This window comes from Botrytis cinerea, chromosome 1, assembly GCF_000143535.2.
Source record: "Botrytis cinerea B05.10 chromosome 1, complete sequence".
Lineage (NCBI taxonomy): Eukaryota > Fungi > Ascomycota > Leotiomycetes > Helotiales > Sclerotiniaceae > Botrytis > Botrytis cinerea.
Window position 1 is genome coordinate 2,914,097 of NC_037310.1, and position 16,472 is coordinate 2,930,568.

At 44.4% G+C, this 16,472-nt stretch overlaps 6 protein-coding genes across 6 annotated transcripts; 2 read left to right on the forward strand and 4 right to left on the reverse strand.

Moving 5' to 3' along the window:
- Positions 1 to 3: 3 nt before the first annotated feature.
- Positions 4 to 1,863, reverse strand: Bcmde1. Its single transcript, XM_001560948.2, has 3 exons — positions 833 to 1,863; positions 279 to 785; positions 4 to 217 (listed from the first exon to the last, which is right to left on the reverse strand). The coding sequence occupies exons 1-3, from the start codon at positions 991 to 993 to the stop codon at positions 136 to 138; spliced, it is 750 nt and encodes a 249-aa protein (XP_001560998.1). The 5' UTR covers positions 994 to 1,863; the 3' UTR covers positions 4 to 135.
- A 209-nt stretch (positions 1,864 to 2,072) lies between these two features.
- Positions 2,073 to 4,428, forward strand: Bccne1. The gene is made up of 4 exons (XM_001560947.2): positions 2,073 to 2,395; positions 2,477 to 2,768; positions 2,822 to 3,609; positions 3,660 to 4,428. Exons 1-4 carry the CDS (start codon positions 2,219 to 2,221, stop codon positions 4,167 to 4,169), a joined length of 1,767 nt encoding a protein of 588 aa, XP_001560997.1. The 5' UTR covers positions 2,073 to 2,218; the 3' UTR covers positions 4,170 to 4,428.
- A 20-nt stretch (positions 4,429 to 4,448) lies between these two features.
- Positions 4,449 to 6,885, reverse strand: BCIN_01g08330 (hypothetical protein). The gene is made up of 7 exons (XM_001560946.2): positions 6,520 to 6,885; positions 6,216 to 6,441; positions 5,965 to 6,154; positions 5,789 to 5,870; positions 5,369 to 5,464; positions 4,989 to 5,234; positions 4,449 to 4,823 (listed from the first exon to the last, which is right to left on the reverse strand). Exons 1-7 carry the CDS (start codon positions 6,778 to 6,780, stop codon positions 4,647 to 4,649), a joined length of 1,278 nt encoding a protein of 425 aa, XP_001560996.1. The 5' UTR covers positions 6,781 to 6,885; the 3' UTR covers positions 4,449 to 4,646.
- Positions 6,886 to 7,509: 624 nt separating this feature from the next.
- On the forward strand, positions 7,510 to 9,396 carry BCIN_01g08340 (hypothetical protein). Its single transcript, XM_001560945.2, has one exon. The coding sequence runs from the start codon at positions 8,126 to 8,128 to the stop codon at positions 8,891 to 8,893; it is 768 nt and encodes a 255-aa protein (XP_001560995.1). The 5' UTR covers positions 7,510 to 8,125; the 3' UTR covers positions 8,894 to 9,396.
- Positions 9,397 to 10,455: 1,059 nt separating this feature from the next.
- On the reverse strand, positions 10,456 to 12,359 carry BCIN_01g08350 (hypothetical protein). The gene is made up of 2 exons (XM_024690757.1): positions 12,045 to 12,359; positions 10,456 to 11,993 (listed from the first exon to the last, which is right to left on the reverse strand). The coding sequence occupies exons 1-2, from the start codon at positions 12,241 to 12,243 to the stop codon at positions 10,717 to 10,719; spliced, it is 1,476 nt and encodes a 491-aa protein (XP_024546526.1). The 5' UTR covers positions 12,244 to 12,359; the 3' UTR covers positions 10,456 to 10,716.
- A 145-nt stretch (positions 12,360 to 12,504) lies between these two features.
- Positions 12,505 to 15,476, reverse strand: BCIN_01g08360 (hypothetical protein). The gene has a single exon (XM_001560943.2). The coding sequence runs from the start codon at positions 15,329 to 15,331 to the stop codon at positions 12,869 to 12,871; it is 2,463 nt and encodes an 820-aa protein (XP_001560993.2). The 5' UTR covers positions 15,332 to 15,476; the 3' UTR covers positions 12,505 to 12,868.
- Between the last annotated feature and the right edge of the window lie 996 nt (positions 15,477 to 16,472).

Genomic DNA, 16,472 nt, shown 5'->3' on the forward strand with positions numbered 1-16,472 from the left:
AGATGAAGCGAGTGACACTTCTATTCACCCCATTTACATCATGGAAAGCATGGCGTAAGAAAAGGGTATCTTTAATTCTTGTAAATCATAAATTCATCTCCAAACAACAATGGCAACTCGAACTGTCGAAGTCCTTCAAGCAATCGGTTTAACATCACTCAACCATGGCAAACCCAATTTCTTCATGTCAACCGCAATTTGGAAAAGGTAATCCAAGCTACATGGGATATCAGCATCATCTTCATCACGCAAATCAAGTAGTGAAATCAAAAACCTACCTCTCACACTGAGTCTTCGCCTTGTGTACCGACTCCCCCCAAACGTAAACCCCATGTCTCCTTACCAAAACCGCATACGTATCCGGATACTTCTCCATTGCTTCTTCCAGGTACTCTGTCAGATCTTCTTCATGGGGTGTATTTTCAATCACTGGGATGCGCAACGTATCATGGTATCCCAAATTTCCTGACTTTGTATAGCCTTTTCCAAATGCCTTGATCTGTTCGATATTGTTGATTTCAAACATCGTGGTGTTGGGTGCGGATTCTAGGAGCAGGGTGATGAGGACTGCCCATTTCGAATGTGTATGGATGCAACAACCTGCGTTTCGTTTGGTGAATGCAGCCATGAACAGGGGGGTGCATTGGGAAGGCTTGAGATTGGGTGGTGAGCGGAGGTAGATGCGTTGCTTGGGATCGAGTTGTTTGGTTATATCGAGGACGTAAATGTGTTCTGGTTTCATGAGTTCTTTTTGGACTCCAGACGGCGCAAGGTATACGAGATCACTGGGAAGGTTAGTTTATGGTTGGAGTGAGGGGGACGAAGGGCATACTCCTTGCGAATACTGGCACCTCCTCCTGTACCTGTTACCCAGCCTAGATGCCAAAACTTTGCGCAAAGTTCTGGGATTAGATTTGCGGGATGTTGGGAATCTTGTGAAATAATAAGATGATCATTATTTTCCGGTTCTTGAGTTGGGTTTTGGCTAGTCATGATTGCTGTGTATAACTCTTTTGCAATAGTACTACCGTGTATGTGAAATATACATAAATTGGAAAGAAATCCCGAGGGTCTAGCAATGCAAAATAGAAATACTCAATTGGTAGCCTCAAAATAAAAATGTCAATCTTCGATGGCGTATGGAGAAAATTAAATTGTGCCATGTAATTTGTTGGTTAGTAGCATTTCGGTGGGGAAGTGTCTAGGTAAGCTTCCCCTTGGCTCTGCCCCTCTTTCTCAGTTTTTCTACCGTTGCATTGACTGGCAAGCAGACCCTGCACTCAGCCTAGGACGGCTGTGGATACTTGTCCCCGATAGGTATCCGATAGAAAGAAATCGAACAGAGGCTCGGAATGGGAGGAAGGATGGAAAAGGGCAGTGTTGTAGCTGACGAAGAGGAGGCTGGGGACGGATCCAATGTTGAGGAAGAGACGGCATTGATATTGAGAAGGCGAACACGTGTGTTCTTTTTGGCTCCCAGACTTGTGTTGTGTCAACATAAAGTGCCGACTTGGGATCTGGGGCGTACGCAGGTAGATGATAGATAAGCGGATGTAGACAGATACATAGGTGTATGTATCGTAGGTGTGCGGGAGTTGTCCGAGTTAGATGTTGGACATCCATACCACGTATCTGATGGCTATCAGATTGTCATATGTCCACTGGGGGATCAGAACTGGACAGCGCGATGAATGATTAGATAGGTATTGTCCAACACAGCTTTAGATAGATATACACGCAGTCTAAGACGTCTTTCTTTCCAAACTCGGCTCAATCTCCATCATTAGACAAATCAACATCGGCTGTGCTAGCAGTGCAAACACGTATTGATAGATAGTTGTCAATTGGTATCTTCTTATTCATATTAGCAGATATCATATTAGCAAGACCCGGTCGAGAATTCACAGGCCGATCGGCATACCAAATATTCACGTTATCGTACTAGTCGATGCTTCCATCATCCATTTCGTGAGGGGAAACTCAAAACCTTGTCACTGGAAACCTTACCTAAACGAGTATACGCCAAAATATAGGACACTGTGGCATATTCTTAATTCCCAGCACTTTCTCCAGGACCATAAAAGTCGCATCAATCGCTTTTTCATCTTCTCTGGTTTTTTTACATCCATTGAGCTCTGGAAGCAATTTTTCAAAGTCGTAGAACTATTCTTGTCAATCTAAAGAAGGTCGATTAGAGCTCAGTTCTCTTCTACTCATCATGCGTTTTCACACTACAGCTGCCTTTTCAGCAGCTGCCCTCTTGGCCACTTCTGTCAATGCCGATGCTCAATCTGTTCTCAAGGAAGCAAGCTCCTCAGTATCAAGTGCTGCTACTGAAGCTTCTTCGTCAGTTTCATCTGCCACCTCAACCGGCATTGAGCTTCCCACCTTCACTGTAAGTTCCTACTAATCCACACATTCCATACCCCTCAGTCGCCTTTTCCAAGACAGTTCCTAACAATCAATTCTCTCACAGCCTACCAAAATAACTGCCGATTTCCTCGAACAGTTCACCGATGACTGGGAGACACGATGGAAGCCATCTCACGCCAAAAAGGACACCAAGGGTTCCGACAAGGAAGAGGAAGAATGGGCTTATGTTGGAGAATGGGCTGTAGAGGAACCCCACGTCTTCAAGGGTATGGAGGGAGATAAGGGTCTCGTTGTCAAGAACCCAGCTGCCCATCACGCCATTTCTGCCAAATTCCCCAAGAAGATTGACAACAAGGGAAAGACCCTCGTTGTTCAATATGAGGTCAAGATGCAAAGTCAGTATAGAGTGTTTCCAACGAACCAATTAGCATTGCTAACATCTAGCCAGATGGTCTTGAGTGTGGTGGAGCATACTTGAAGCTTCTTCGTGACAACAAGGCTCTTCACCAAGAGGAGTTCTCCAACGCATCTCCATATGTTATCATGTTCGGACCAGACAAGTGTGGTACCACCAACAAGGTTCACCTTATCATTAACCACAAGAACCCAAAGACTGGTGAATATGAGGAGAAGCATATGACTCCTGCACCAGCAGCCAGAATCCTCAAGACCACCGAACTTTACACCTTGATCATTCACCCCAACAACACTGCCATCATCAAGTTGGATGGCGAGCAAGTTAAGGAGGTTAACCTTCTCTCCGACGACTTCGTTCCAGCATTCAACCCACCCAAGGAAATTGATGATGCCAAGGACTCCAAGCCAGATACCTGGGTTGACGAGGCCCGTATCGCTGACCCAGAAGCTAAGAAGCCCGAGGACTGGGATGAGGAAGCACCATTCGAGATCGTTGATGAGGAAGCTACCAAGCCTGAGGATTGGTTAGAGGATGAGCCTCTTAGCATCCCTGACCCGGAGGCACAAAAGCCAGAGGATTGGGATGATGAGGAGGATGGAGACTGGATCGCCCCAACCGTACCAAACCCCAAGTGTGACGATGTTTCTGGCTGTGGTAAATGGGAGAAGCCATTGGTTAAGAACCCAGCTTACAAGGGCAAGTGGACTGCACCATTCATTGACAACCCAGCCTACAAGGGTGTCTGGGCTCCACGCAAGATCAAGAACCCAGACTACTACGAGGACAAGACCCCATCCAACCTCGAGCCAATGGGAGCCGTAAGTAATTCTTCTTCTCAATTTAAATCATAACACTAACATAACCACAGATTGGTTTCGAAATCTGGACCATGCAAAGCGATATTCTCTTCGACAACATCTACATCGGTCACTCTGTTGAGGATGCTGCTAAGTTCGCTGACGAGACCTTCAACGAGAAGCACCCCATTGAACAATTGGTTGAAATCGAGTCTATTCCAAAGCCTGAGGACAAGCCAAAGTCTCCATCTGATCTCGTCTTCGCTGATGACCCAGTTCATTACGTTAAGGAGAAGCTTGACTTGTTCCTCACCATTGCTCAAAATGACCCCATTCAAGCGATTAAGTTCGTTCCTGAGGCTGCTGCCGGTATCGGTGCCGTCGTTGTCACCCTTATTGCCATTATTGTCGGTATTGTTAGCATGAGCGGATCTACTCCACCACCACAAGTCAAGAAAGCAGCCGCCAAGGCCAAGGATGCTGCTGCCGGTGCCAAAGACAAGGCCTCTGAGGCAGTCGCATCAGGAACTGACGCTGTTAAGGCAGAGGTTAACAAACGCTCAACCAGGAGCCAAGGATAAATAGGAAGAGACAAAATAATGAAAGCTGGGAAGGGTAGGAAGAACTAGTAGACGAAGAATTCTCAACCAATATGGGACCAGGCACTTCTGTATTTGCATGCATTTTGCTATCTTTTTCAAAGTACCTCTAATTACCCTTGATTTATTGGGAATGGATTGGGAGTTTATTGTTGAAAGTTGAATGGCATGCAAATTAGGGAGCGAAAGATTGTATTTTAGGCGCACAAAATACTACGAATGAATATTTGACTTTACTTTACTTTTTGATCTAGTTTGTTTTGGTGCATTAATGTCTAATTGTAAGATATCTATCTATCAATCTACTAATTGTGTATAGCTTAAGCTTCTTTCACGTCTCCTCCCGTTCCCTTTTAATCTCCTTCACCTCTGTATCACTCCCATTTATAACTACAATAAGTTTGCAAGCCAGCCAGGTTATCGGCCATGTCGTTATTTGATGTCCATATAGCACTGCAATCATTGATCCTCGTCGACCACAACACCCCATTCATGTTCTACATTCCCATACATGATATCGTACAACCAAGTTTTGATCATCTGGGCATAGACACCACTATCACCAGCTGCGTTTTGCATAGGGATTTCAATATTGCGATCTCGGAATGAGATGGCGGAGACAGGGGTTATGAAATACTGTTGAATGGGAGGGAGAGATTAGTTCTTGTGGGCAGACGAAGCAGAGGAGATTGGTGCTATAGGTGCGAGAGGATGAAACATGGTGTGTTTATTTCCGTTTGCGTTAGGATTGTGAATGCGATTTAATGGAAAGGGGCGAGAAGAGAAGAGGGGAAAACTTACAGCAGTACCGCTCAAGAAAGCCTCAACGATTCTCCCTTCCTTCTGGGCCTCCTCTACTTCTAACATAGTATATGTTCTTTCTACAATTTCTAGAGGTTCAATATCAGAAGGTAGAGCTTTAGAAGATGGGGACAGGCGTTCGTGGGCGAGATCAAGGACGCTTCGGCGGGTGACGCCATCGAGGATTAGCTTTTCGGTTAGAGGAGCAGTGAGGAGCTGGAGGGCTTGGGATTTGGGGTCACGGAGCTGGTGGGTTGTTAGGGTATAGTATGCGAGAGGAGTGAAGAATGGCTGCACTGTTGAGGAAAGGATGAAGGGATGATTTGAAGAGAGAATGAAAGATACTCAAAGAATCTATGATTCGTGGCGAAGATACTTACAACGAGAAAAAAGTTACTAGCTCCAGCTTCAGTAACTTGATAATCGGAACCAAAGAGCCAAAGGATTTGATCATAGCCAAGCTTGCGACCCGCCATCTAAAAGGTGTGATTAGCTTAAACCTGCACAAAGTAACTTCCCTAGTAACACAGCACATGGATATATAAAAGAGATAGACGGTGCTGTACAATGGAATGAGAAGTGAAAGCCCTGATGATGAAGCCTTTTGGATTAATAGGAATGATGGGAACAATAAAGTGCTCCGGGTGTGAATTGAGTATCCAATGAACCTCTAAGCGAACAGCAAGGCGATATATAACCAAGGGGCTTTCAAGACAAAATACCAATTTTGGGTTCGATGTAAAATCTACACTCGAAGATTGAAACAATCCCAATAAGAATAGATGGCTAAGCAAACTTACATGGGCTACAAATGCCGGGCCGTAATTCGCTCCCACTTTAGCGTATCCAAAGCCTCCAGGCCAAGCGCGGGTGTCCTCTTTACTATAAAATTGTCAATAATAGCCTGGTCATCATGCTCCAAAAGTTTCATTAAGCTATTCTATTCAGTAATAAAATAGTTCATGACGTTACTTACGAAGCAAGTAACCTGAGTCCCGGAGGCTTAGGTTCTGCCCCCGGAGGCGTACCCGACAGGTCTGGCCATGGAACAGCTATAACAAATAGTAAAGCTTCAGAAGGAGAAGTGACTCCAAGTTCTTCTCCGTCTCCAATGATAGCAGGGCGAACATAAAGAAACGTTCCCGGTCGAGATTTGGGGAGCCAACCTACTGCATATCAGAATCCAATCCGATTAGACAGAAAGAAGCCAGAGAAATCAACACTCACGAGGACCATCAACCGCCATGAAAGCCAAAAGTAACTTCTCCAATTCTATGGGATCGAAAGCTGGAAGAACCACTCGTTGAGCAGACATTAGCAGACGTTTTGAGTTCCTGTCTGGTCTGAAGAGTCGGAGCTTCCCATCGAATCCACGATAGACTTTCATGCCTTCGAAACATTGAGTTGCATAGTGAAGACAGGATGCTGTGGGCATCATTGTCAGTGGCCCATACTACTCCTGCGTCAGTATTGCCCCGTATTATAAAGATACTCGAGAAGGACAGGAACAGCGAGAAAGGATCAAATTTACGGGTTTGATCTCAGGGGTCTGCCATCCTTCGTCGGCAGTCCATCGCACAGTAATCATGTGATCAGTGCAATTTTTTGAAGCCCATACTTCTTTACTGTCAGGTTCGGGAACAGTTCTTGGAGAGGTAGTTTTGGTGATGACGATGTGCGATGCATTTAGATCTTTGGCTTTTGGTGGGTCTGGAATGCTTGAAATATGGGAGGAGGTGAGATGGCTCATGGATTCAACATTGGCTTCTGGGGCTGCTTCTGGGGCTGTCATTTTTAATGAGGATTGGGTCACGGATGAATGAGAATTTGAAGAGTTGTACAGAAAAAAGTAAACAGATGAGAGATCATGGTCTTGATGTTTGGACGAGGCTAATTCGTGGAGTACGTGGATAGAGATAAGAGTGGATCGTAAATTGACGGAAGTGAGGGGTTCGAACATCGAAGAAAGGGAGCGAGGCAAAAAGGACCAATGAATGAGTTGGTGGGAAAATACCTAGCTTTCACCGCCCTGGGATGACTTTACTTCATACAAAGATGAAGTTCACATGTTGCTCCGATTGTAGAGCAAAAGGGGAAAGAGGCAAAGAGACTTTCACTGGAAAGCTAGCACGAATTCCGCTAATCTTGCCCAGTGAGGGGTAGGTTTCATTTGTGAGGAGACAAGAGCCAGTTATTAACAACAGACAGAAAACGCATACATAATGTGCTACTATATGTCACCTCTCCCATTTATCATACCATCATTAGATCTTATTACTGTGTTATGTTTGTGTGAAATGAAGTTTCGTTTCTCGTGTAATAAGTAATGCTGAGTAAGCATGGGTGGTAACGGACAGCAACCTTAAGGACAGTACTCTCTTCAGCAGTAACATTTTCGATAGCATCCATTGTTGATATTGTAAGACTGATTCAAGATGGCAATCAGGAAGTTGGAATACTATTCAACATGGCATGCTAATTCATTGAAACTTTCCAAAGTCATGGCTACGAGACGTTCACAGGAAGACAGGTGCGCACCTACGGAAATGTGTGGTCACACTCTGAATTTGACGACGTAGGATGACATACGAGATGACCATGTTTAGACATCTACTATGACCAAATGTTTCCTTAGGGCATGGTCCCGATGAGGTATGCGTTTCAATGAGGAACGCAGCTTACCGGTAACATCTTCCGATAGAAGAATGTGTAGCAGGTGTCCATAGAATTGAGGTCGTGAGCAGGGGAAGGAGATATAACCTGCCAAAAGAGGTAGAGAAAGAAACTGAGCTTCCCTTAATTGCTAGCTTCTCCATGAAGCTCACACGCTAGAACCGATCAGGTTTGACTCTCAACACCCTTTTCGATTATACTCGCATATCGTATTACGCAATACACATGCTGATGCACCTGGCGACGAATACCCAGCGAACCAAATTGCTTAGATTTCATGTCATCGAATACAAAGTCGGCTTGCTAAAGATCAGCTATCCCACCGGATAATCGTACCAACTGACAACGCATGCATCGTTGTAACCACACTGAATATATCAAGCCCTTGGGAGCCACATTCAAGATGTTTTCATATTCACACTCAATCTCTAAATCAACTCTCAGTTTCAAGCAACTTCACGATCATGTCAGACTATCAAACACTCATAGCAGAGTACAATGATCAGGCACACGGCTATGATGACATTGCTTTACTTCCATCAGGCATCTTAGAAACACAGCTTTTGGCGTTGGCACTCGGGGACTGTACCGGACTCAAGGTATTGGATCTAGGCGGTGGCTCTGGACTCAGAGCACGCCAAGTTCTTGATGCCGGAGCAGAGTCTGTCGACCTCGTAGATATAACCCCCGGAATGTTGCAAGCCGGAGAGGAGATCGAAGCATCCCTTGGTCGTGATAAGATCAAGTGGATCGAAGCCGATTTGACTCAACCACTTGGCAATCTTATCAAAGACCAATATGACCTTGTCATGGCGAATTGGGTCTTTGACCACGCACCCAGCGAGAAAGCTCTTGAGCAGATGTGGGCCAATGTTGTGGCGAACCTAAAGCCTGGTGGCCGGTTTGTGGGCGTTAGAAGTGGCGATCCCAGGGGAATTGTTCCCACCACCGGCAAATATGGCCTCAGATATAAAGATATAGAGAATATTCCTGGAGGAGTAAAGATGCGATACGTGCTTCAATTGAAAACACCACTCGAATTCGAGGCGACGTTAATGGAAGTTAGTTATTCAGGCTCCACAAAGATGCACGAAGCCTTCGGGCTTGAAGATATTAAAACAGAACGCCCTGAGGATACTGAGATTGTTCAAAAGGATCCCGAGTTTTGGAAGATGTTCTTGGAAAATCCTGGGTTTGCAGTTGTGAGCGCGAGAAAGCGCCGTGATGGCTGAAGGAAGGAAAGATCGAAGCGTTGAAAGGGCTATTTGGCTTTTACTTTCACTTTTCTTTTCTTTTCTTATGGCATTGGACATTACTACTTTCATACATTTAGTACTCAAATGAAATGCAAAGTTTGGTTCATCTCAAAAGCTTTCGGTACCTCTATTGTTATTTCTCAGAAATGTGTAAAAGTTTTTTTGGATTTCCGAATTTCGATGCCAACTTGTTGAAATGAACAATGCGGCGTGAAGATATATGGCGTGATAGTTGGCAAATGCCCATATACTCTCCGAATGCACAATAAATCAGCAAAAAATCATCTCATATCCTAATCCATAAGCGAAAATTGAGAGGATCCAAATTCTACATTCCAAATTTTCATCTACGCGGCCTTTTCCTGGAATCACAAATGCATCTCCGATTTCTCTCTCTACTCCTACTCCAACATACCGAATTGAAAATCGTTACTGTAAATGTCTGCTAGCTAAAATTGCTTCGCAATACTACCTGTTCAAGCCGTGACGCTTTGGAACGACACTTGTATTCCAGCGATGACGTCTCTTCCTCGACATGCTTGGGGTCTACTGATACCTATAGGCAATGAATTGGAAATGCTGCTCTTTCTCGCTTACAGTCGAGTCGACACTCTGGCTATGGCCACGATGGGTTCACGGGATTTATGTTAGATGAAATCACCCGAAGATATGTTGTGGATGTTCATAGACGAGAAATCGTCATAATGGAGTTAAGCGTTAAGTATCTGAAGACTCATTTTCAAAAACATCGAGAACAGCTTTCCCAAGTCAATCTGCCGCATTGAACGGCCGAAGAAATTGTTCCGCCTTTACTCCGCATAGGCTCTGAATCCTTCCGGCACGATGTTATTTTTCTCCTCCTGAACAGTATCTTACCTCGCCATGTCCTATCTTCCGAAGGCATAAAATATACAACGCTGTAGCGCACCAAATATGCTCGCCATGCACCTCTAGCTGCCGAGTCATCATACATAGCCATTCCTCAAACAAAGCATAGCATCAAATTTCCAAGCAGCACTCCGACATTTCTGTACTAAACGTAAAAGCAAATCACCCCGGACAGCCAGTCATTCAAATACCCATGACTTTCCTCTAATATACCGTAGTCAAAGTTCTTCTTTTCAAGCACTCTGACCACTGTATGCCTACTTACACAGCTTTTATCCAGCGAGTCATATGAGATATATGAGTTCTCCATACTAGACCACCGACTTTGACTCATCAGGTTGTTTTGATGATTTATGGTAGCACACTGGATGATAAATCGATGAAGCTAGATATTCGTGGGCAGCAGGAGGACATCAACTTTTGGAAGATTCTAGGGAGAACTTGAGAAAAAAAAAGAGTTTTTTTTTTTTGGACACAAGAGAAAGAAAGCCGAGAATTGTAGAGTCCGTTTTCGGTTGCAGGGAAGAGAAGCAAGTATTGTGATATTGATTGTATCGGAATACCTTATAACTGTGAAGTGAAGTACATGAATTTGGGAAATCTAACCTTTGAATGAGACTTGACACTGTTTTACCACTGGGTAATAACAATGATATCTCTATCCATATTCAAACCTTTCGCTGAATAGTTACAAGCGGCTAGAGCACATGAAGAACGAGCAGTGGAACTTATTGTTATCATAAAAAATCCTCTTATTAACGCCCATCTACAAATCTATGACAGCAATAAACCAATTACTTCTCTATCCCTAATGGGTTTGATATCTAGAAAAAACGCAAGCCGCTCCCATAAAACGCCGACCATATTGATGTAAGATATTTTGTGTTATGATCCAAGTACTGACATTGCGATTATTTCTTCACAACATCTGCTCCTTCCTTTCCCCATCTTGTTGTCTCGTCACCTCCCTGCCACTCCTCTTCTACATATCCCAAATCCTTTTTTACTCTCAAGACTGTAACCTCATCACCCATATTCTTCCCAATATTATCACTGATCTTGATAGCCGGTTTACCATCTGCAGAGCTTAATTTTATGACAATATTCAATGGCGTCGACTTCTTGCCTGAAGTTGTGTGAACGAAATCATTTGTGAAGAATGTGCCCACACCAAAGGTAGGCTGGAATCCTGATTCTTCGGCAATTTGCTTGTATTTTATACAAAGTTCGACGTCTAAGGAATCGGAAAAAACAATTGTTTTCTTCTCCTTGATTCCCTGTTCATCGTAGAATTGACGCATCTTCTTTACAAAGCTTGCCGGGTCGCCAGAATCTTGTCGTACACCAGTGAAAGCTTGCGCAAATGTTGGGGAATCTTCGTTCGTTTTGTCTCCCGTTGCATCCAAAGGCGGATTCGTACTAGTCGTTCCATTAGTCGTGAGTGTATCGGCCGACGGTAATGTAGCAGCTGCCCCCGAAGTAGCGGTTGTGAGAGATGGGATTTTCTGAGAAAAGACCCGGAGAAAGTCTTTAGTACCAAAGGTATCTGTAAGAGCGATACCCAAAACACCTTGACCAAAGCATCCGACCCAGTAGTCCAATGCAGTAGCCGTAGCACTTCTATAGTTATCCGTGATAGCCGCGACTCCCATGAACCATTCATGTGCGACAGTTCCTATAGGAGGAATTCCAAACCTCATAGCCAAATGAACATTACTCGTGCCCGAAATCTTTCCTGCCAACTTGCGCTCTTCTCCTACTTTCTTCGCCTTGACCAATCCGCGGAACACAAGAGCCTGGGTGTGATAATCTCTTCTCCTTCTGGTTCCAAACTCCGATACAATGCACCCGCCTTCTAAAAGCGAAATTCCCTTCTCGTATGCTTTTTCTTCTTGTCCGTCGTATGTCCAATCCGTATCCATGAATTTAAAGTATGCCTCGCTGGTTAGAGCCAATAACGGGATTTCGTACAGGATAGTATCGACCCATAAACCCTTAACCACCAAATTGACTTCTCCCAAGTCCTCATCTTTCCCCTTGTCATCGTCTGCTACAAAAGTAGCCTCAATCTGGTTTCGCGGATCTAGTCGGAATTCTTTCAAGAAATCGAGGTAAGGCTGGTTTAAGTATGTGCACGTATTTTGGAGAAATCGGAATTCTTCGTCTTTGAGCGCAATATTTCCCAGTTCTATTTTCATTAGCTTCCTTCCAGATCAATACTCCAGCTGTGAGTTCTTACTGCTAATCTGAAGCTGTAACCAACGAAATGCAGCTCTTGACAACTTCTTCTCCGGCGTTCTATTCTTGAACGCGTAAGTCACTCGAACGGTGGGAAAGTATTTTAAAACGGCGCATTGCATCGTTAACTTGTAAAGATCGGTATCAAGGAAGCTGATCACCCCCTCAGGGTATTGGGAAGTTGCATAGAAATCCATCATTGATTTTGACTTCCTGAATCAAATTGTAATATAATAGCTGTGATGGATGTTTTTGTGCGTACGAGTACTGGATAAGTACTGTACTCATGATGAAACGGCGAACCGACCACCCCGCCATAAAATTTAGTAGTGGGATGAATGGCGTGGTCTGTGATGTGCACTAGAGTCAAAGGTTACGTAATTCTGCCCACTCTGAGGTTTCCACCTAGTCTTTCTAGCTCCTCACGTGCTTCTGTGAATTCGGCCTTGCTGATGGTAGCTTGCAAGCAGGTGGGTACATGCTTTTTATTTTAGTACAATATCTGGCCATCGGCCAGCTTAAATTAATGTAGCATGCTATTGCTGGTCTTTAAAAAGAATTGTAATCCTTATAATGCCTCTATCTTGTTAACTAATCCAACCATGCTTTCTGACCGTCGCTATTGATGCAAGATTTCATGAACGCCAATCCTGTGCAACCATCACTATTTCAAACTTCAGTCGCTTATAACGAAATCCCAATCACCCGCCCCAATTCCATGCATAAACTCCAATCATTGCTCATTCCAATCATTCATTATAAAATCAACTTAGATTAGTCCCACACTATTTCGCGGGGAAAATGGTATCCTGTGCTCCTCGCCATCTATGCAGCATCCCTCATATCGTCTTCCTTCCACTGATGAAACATTTTCTTGTAACTCCAATCAGGACTACTCGGTTCAGTGAGGCTCTTCCTCTCCTCTCTTGGTCTCATCTCAGCTGGCGACATGGCTGTGGGTGAATATATAAACTCCGTTCCATTTCTTACGATCGATGGAGATGTAGCGAGAACACGATCCGTTCCGGCAGTGATAGGCTGATTTCTGGAGAACAAATCAAGCTGTCTATCACTTGTCGAGCTAGCTATACCATATATAGCTTCCTCGGCTTCTAGTTCTGTAGTGCTTCCATCAGTCTGTGATCCTTTGTCGGCATCGGAGCTTGACGGTGAAAGTGTTGTTTCTCCGGCAGATGAGAGATCTCGAATTTGGTTCTTGATATAAAGCATGTCTTTCGAAGGAATAGGGAAGCTGAACATTTCATTTTCTAGCCCTAATCGTGGCGTACGACGTGGAGTAGTCTGGGCAGAATGATGTACAGTGTAATGGGAACGCTCTTTATGTTTCGTAATGTCCAACACCGAAGCTGTTGCCCTGAGTGACGGGCGAGATGAATTTTCCCGTTTCCCATCTTGCTTTGAAAATTCACCATCTTCATCCCGCGACATCAACAACAAATTTCCATTGTCAAATCTCTGTCTTCCCATCCCGGAAGACTGTCGAGAGCCCTCACCAGCCCTCAGCCGCCTTAGGTTTACCTCACTTGGACTGAAAACTACTCTCGCTCGTAATTTCTGCACAGCAGCATCTAACTCCAGTTCAACGGCGCAGTGATTCCATACACGACTTAATTTTGGCCAAGTAGCTCTTTCCCCAGACAAACAAGCCTGCTCCATGAATTCGGTCGTGGGATTCTTTAATATTCTGGGAAAGTCTTTGAAATTAATCTCTGGTAGAATTGTGATATCTCCAGAATACTTCTGACTCAGAATAGACTTGCACTTAGTTACCAAATTTGGAAACACTCCCAATTCAGCCAGAACTTGCATACGATGCAGAGCTTCAGCCTTTGCCAGATGTGTGAGATTATAGACCCAGCCGGGTCCTCCACTACCATCTTTCATTACAGTATCTTTGATCGCTTCCTCATCCTTAGCGATAAATGGTATGACATGAGGATTGACTTGAGAAACAATGAAGTGATTGACATTGAACATTTCTGCCAACCGAGTCATTGGTAGATCGTTATCCACACTCCCATCAATCCAACGTTGAGGTGTAGGATTCCACGACGAAGTCTCTCCCGTAAGCGGATTTTTCATGAGCAACTCCGCTGCAGAAAATAGAAGAGGCACCGAACATGAGGCAGCTACCGCTGACCAAATCATGACATTCGGCGCTGTAACATAGTTGAGTAGTCGAGGTAACTCATATACCGAGGCAGATGATACACAAATATTGAGAATGCGACGAGATCGATTGTAAGCCTCTTGAAATGTCATATCTCCCAAAAGTTCCCGCATGACTCTCGTCAAATGTTTAATATCAATCCACGCCCCTTCTGTCAACAGCCGTCTGATTCTATCCAGGACTCCATCTTCGTTTCCATTTTCCTCGAACACTGCAAGGTCTCCATGTGGGAATTCTTTTAATACGTCCGGGATCTCTTCATCAGTCCTTGCGCATAACACAGCACAAACAATACTACCTGCAGAAGCACCCGATATGATTCTTGGCAGTAGACGAGCCTCAAACAAGGCTTTCAAAACTCCGACGTGGTTCATTCCAAAAGTTGCTCCTCCACTCAGTAGTAAGGCACTTCTCCCAAAAGCCTGCCTAGCATACACAACCTGCTCTAGTATATCCTTCGTCTCCAATCCAACCGGCAAGGTATACTTGCTATTCTCAACCAATGCGCGTACTGTATCCAACGTCGACTCAATATACCTCTCGATGACAACTTTCGTTCCAACGTGACTATGCTTGTATAATCTGATATTGCCCATGCCTCCCAAATCCCTCGACAACGTTGTGCGCACCAGTGTAAGCATCTTCTTGATATCACAATCGATTCTGGCCGTATCCATCTGTTTAGTCCTCGCTTCGATTAACGCAGCGTCGAAATCGGTCGACAGTGAATCGAGTTTCCATGCTTCATTATCCTCGAGTAGATCTAACTCTTTCGCGGCACTCCTCCAAACCTCCATCGTTTCTGCATTCTTCATCCGCAGATTCAGAATTTGTATTCTCTCCTCCTTTTTGCGCAAGGCAGACCGTTCTTCTTCCGTCAACCCATCTCGCACTTGTAGCAGCTTATTGTTGAGAATATCTGCGCCTGTTCTCAAGATCCTGGTGGCAGGTCCAAATAAGCCCACCGAGGGTTCCGACACTTTCTCTCTATCATGCCCATATTCATTCGCATTGGAAGGTTTCGCAGACGTAGCGGTAGTATTATTGTTATTAACGACACAAAATTGTGGAGTCTGAAGGTATCCGAACAACACCATGCTTCTCCCAGTTCTCCATTCGAGGCGTACTTTGCAACGGACGGTCCTTCACAAACAAAGCCTTTGATATGGTTGCGGAAATATGTCCGTAGCTATAGCGTTGGAGATATGAAAGAAGGAAGACAATCGGCAAGACGTTAGAAGCAGTTGTAATTATTTTTATATTATTTAATTATTGACGTACGGAGTGCCAGGACCGGTAATTGAGTTGAATACCTGATATTGCATTGCATGTAGATCTCCTGTGTCAGTCTAGTCCATGCAGTGTCACCGGGCACGAGTCAATCTAACTTTCCAACAGATCTTAATCGAATTTCCGAAACAAGGAATACCTAAGCTCAGCTGATCCTTCGGAGATTCTCAACCGGTGTCTAGCAGAAAGTTTAAAGGAGAAGACGTAAGTATCGATTGTCTTATTTTTATCTTTCCGTCACTTTCTTTGTTGTTCAATTGCGGTGTCCTCGAGTACCACGTAAAAGAGCCCAAATCATCATCGATGCTACGCTACACAAAGCTGGGCAGCAAGTATGCAACCCCAAGTGCTTGTTTGTGTTTAACAGCGCTTCCCCACACCAACAACGTAGCCTACCACGCCTACAGACCGTGAACCTTGAAAAACCCTGGGGAGATCATATGGTACCTGGAGTGCGATAGTGCGAGAGTGCATGCATGACAATTTGATATACGTACAGACGAATTAGATTTCCGGCGGTACCATCGGGTCACTGCAGGATCATCCTCTCAGCTGAAAACATCTCGATCTGTTTCTGTACGCAAGGTAGCCTGTATTCTTTAACGACGGGTAGGTTACATTTCTCCTCATCAGTGTTGGTCCGCTGGCCACTTCATATCATATCTGAGACACCTATGCATTATCTATCCAAAATGTATTGAGGCAGATCTGATGGCTTTGTAGGCAAAAGTAGTAGATGAGATAAATTGGCCTTTCTCCACAAGTCCTTGTTTAGACTCTCAGTCAAAAATCTATCGTTGTCTAGGAACATTCTGGATAATGTTCATCAAGCATTGTGCTAAGCTGGTTATCTTTGGCGAAGAAGAGGGCTTTCACAAAGCCTATCGGATCATCCTCATTGACCCCATCTATGACAACCTTGGAATGCATCATCTGCTATGTAATGTG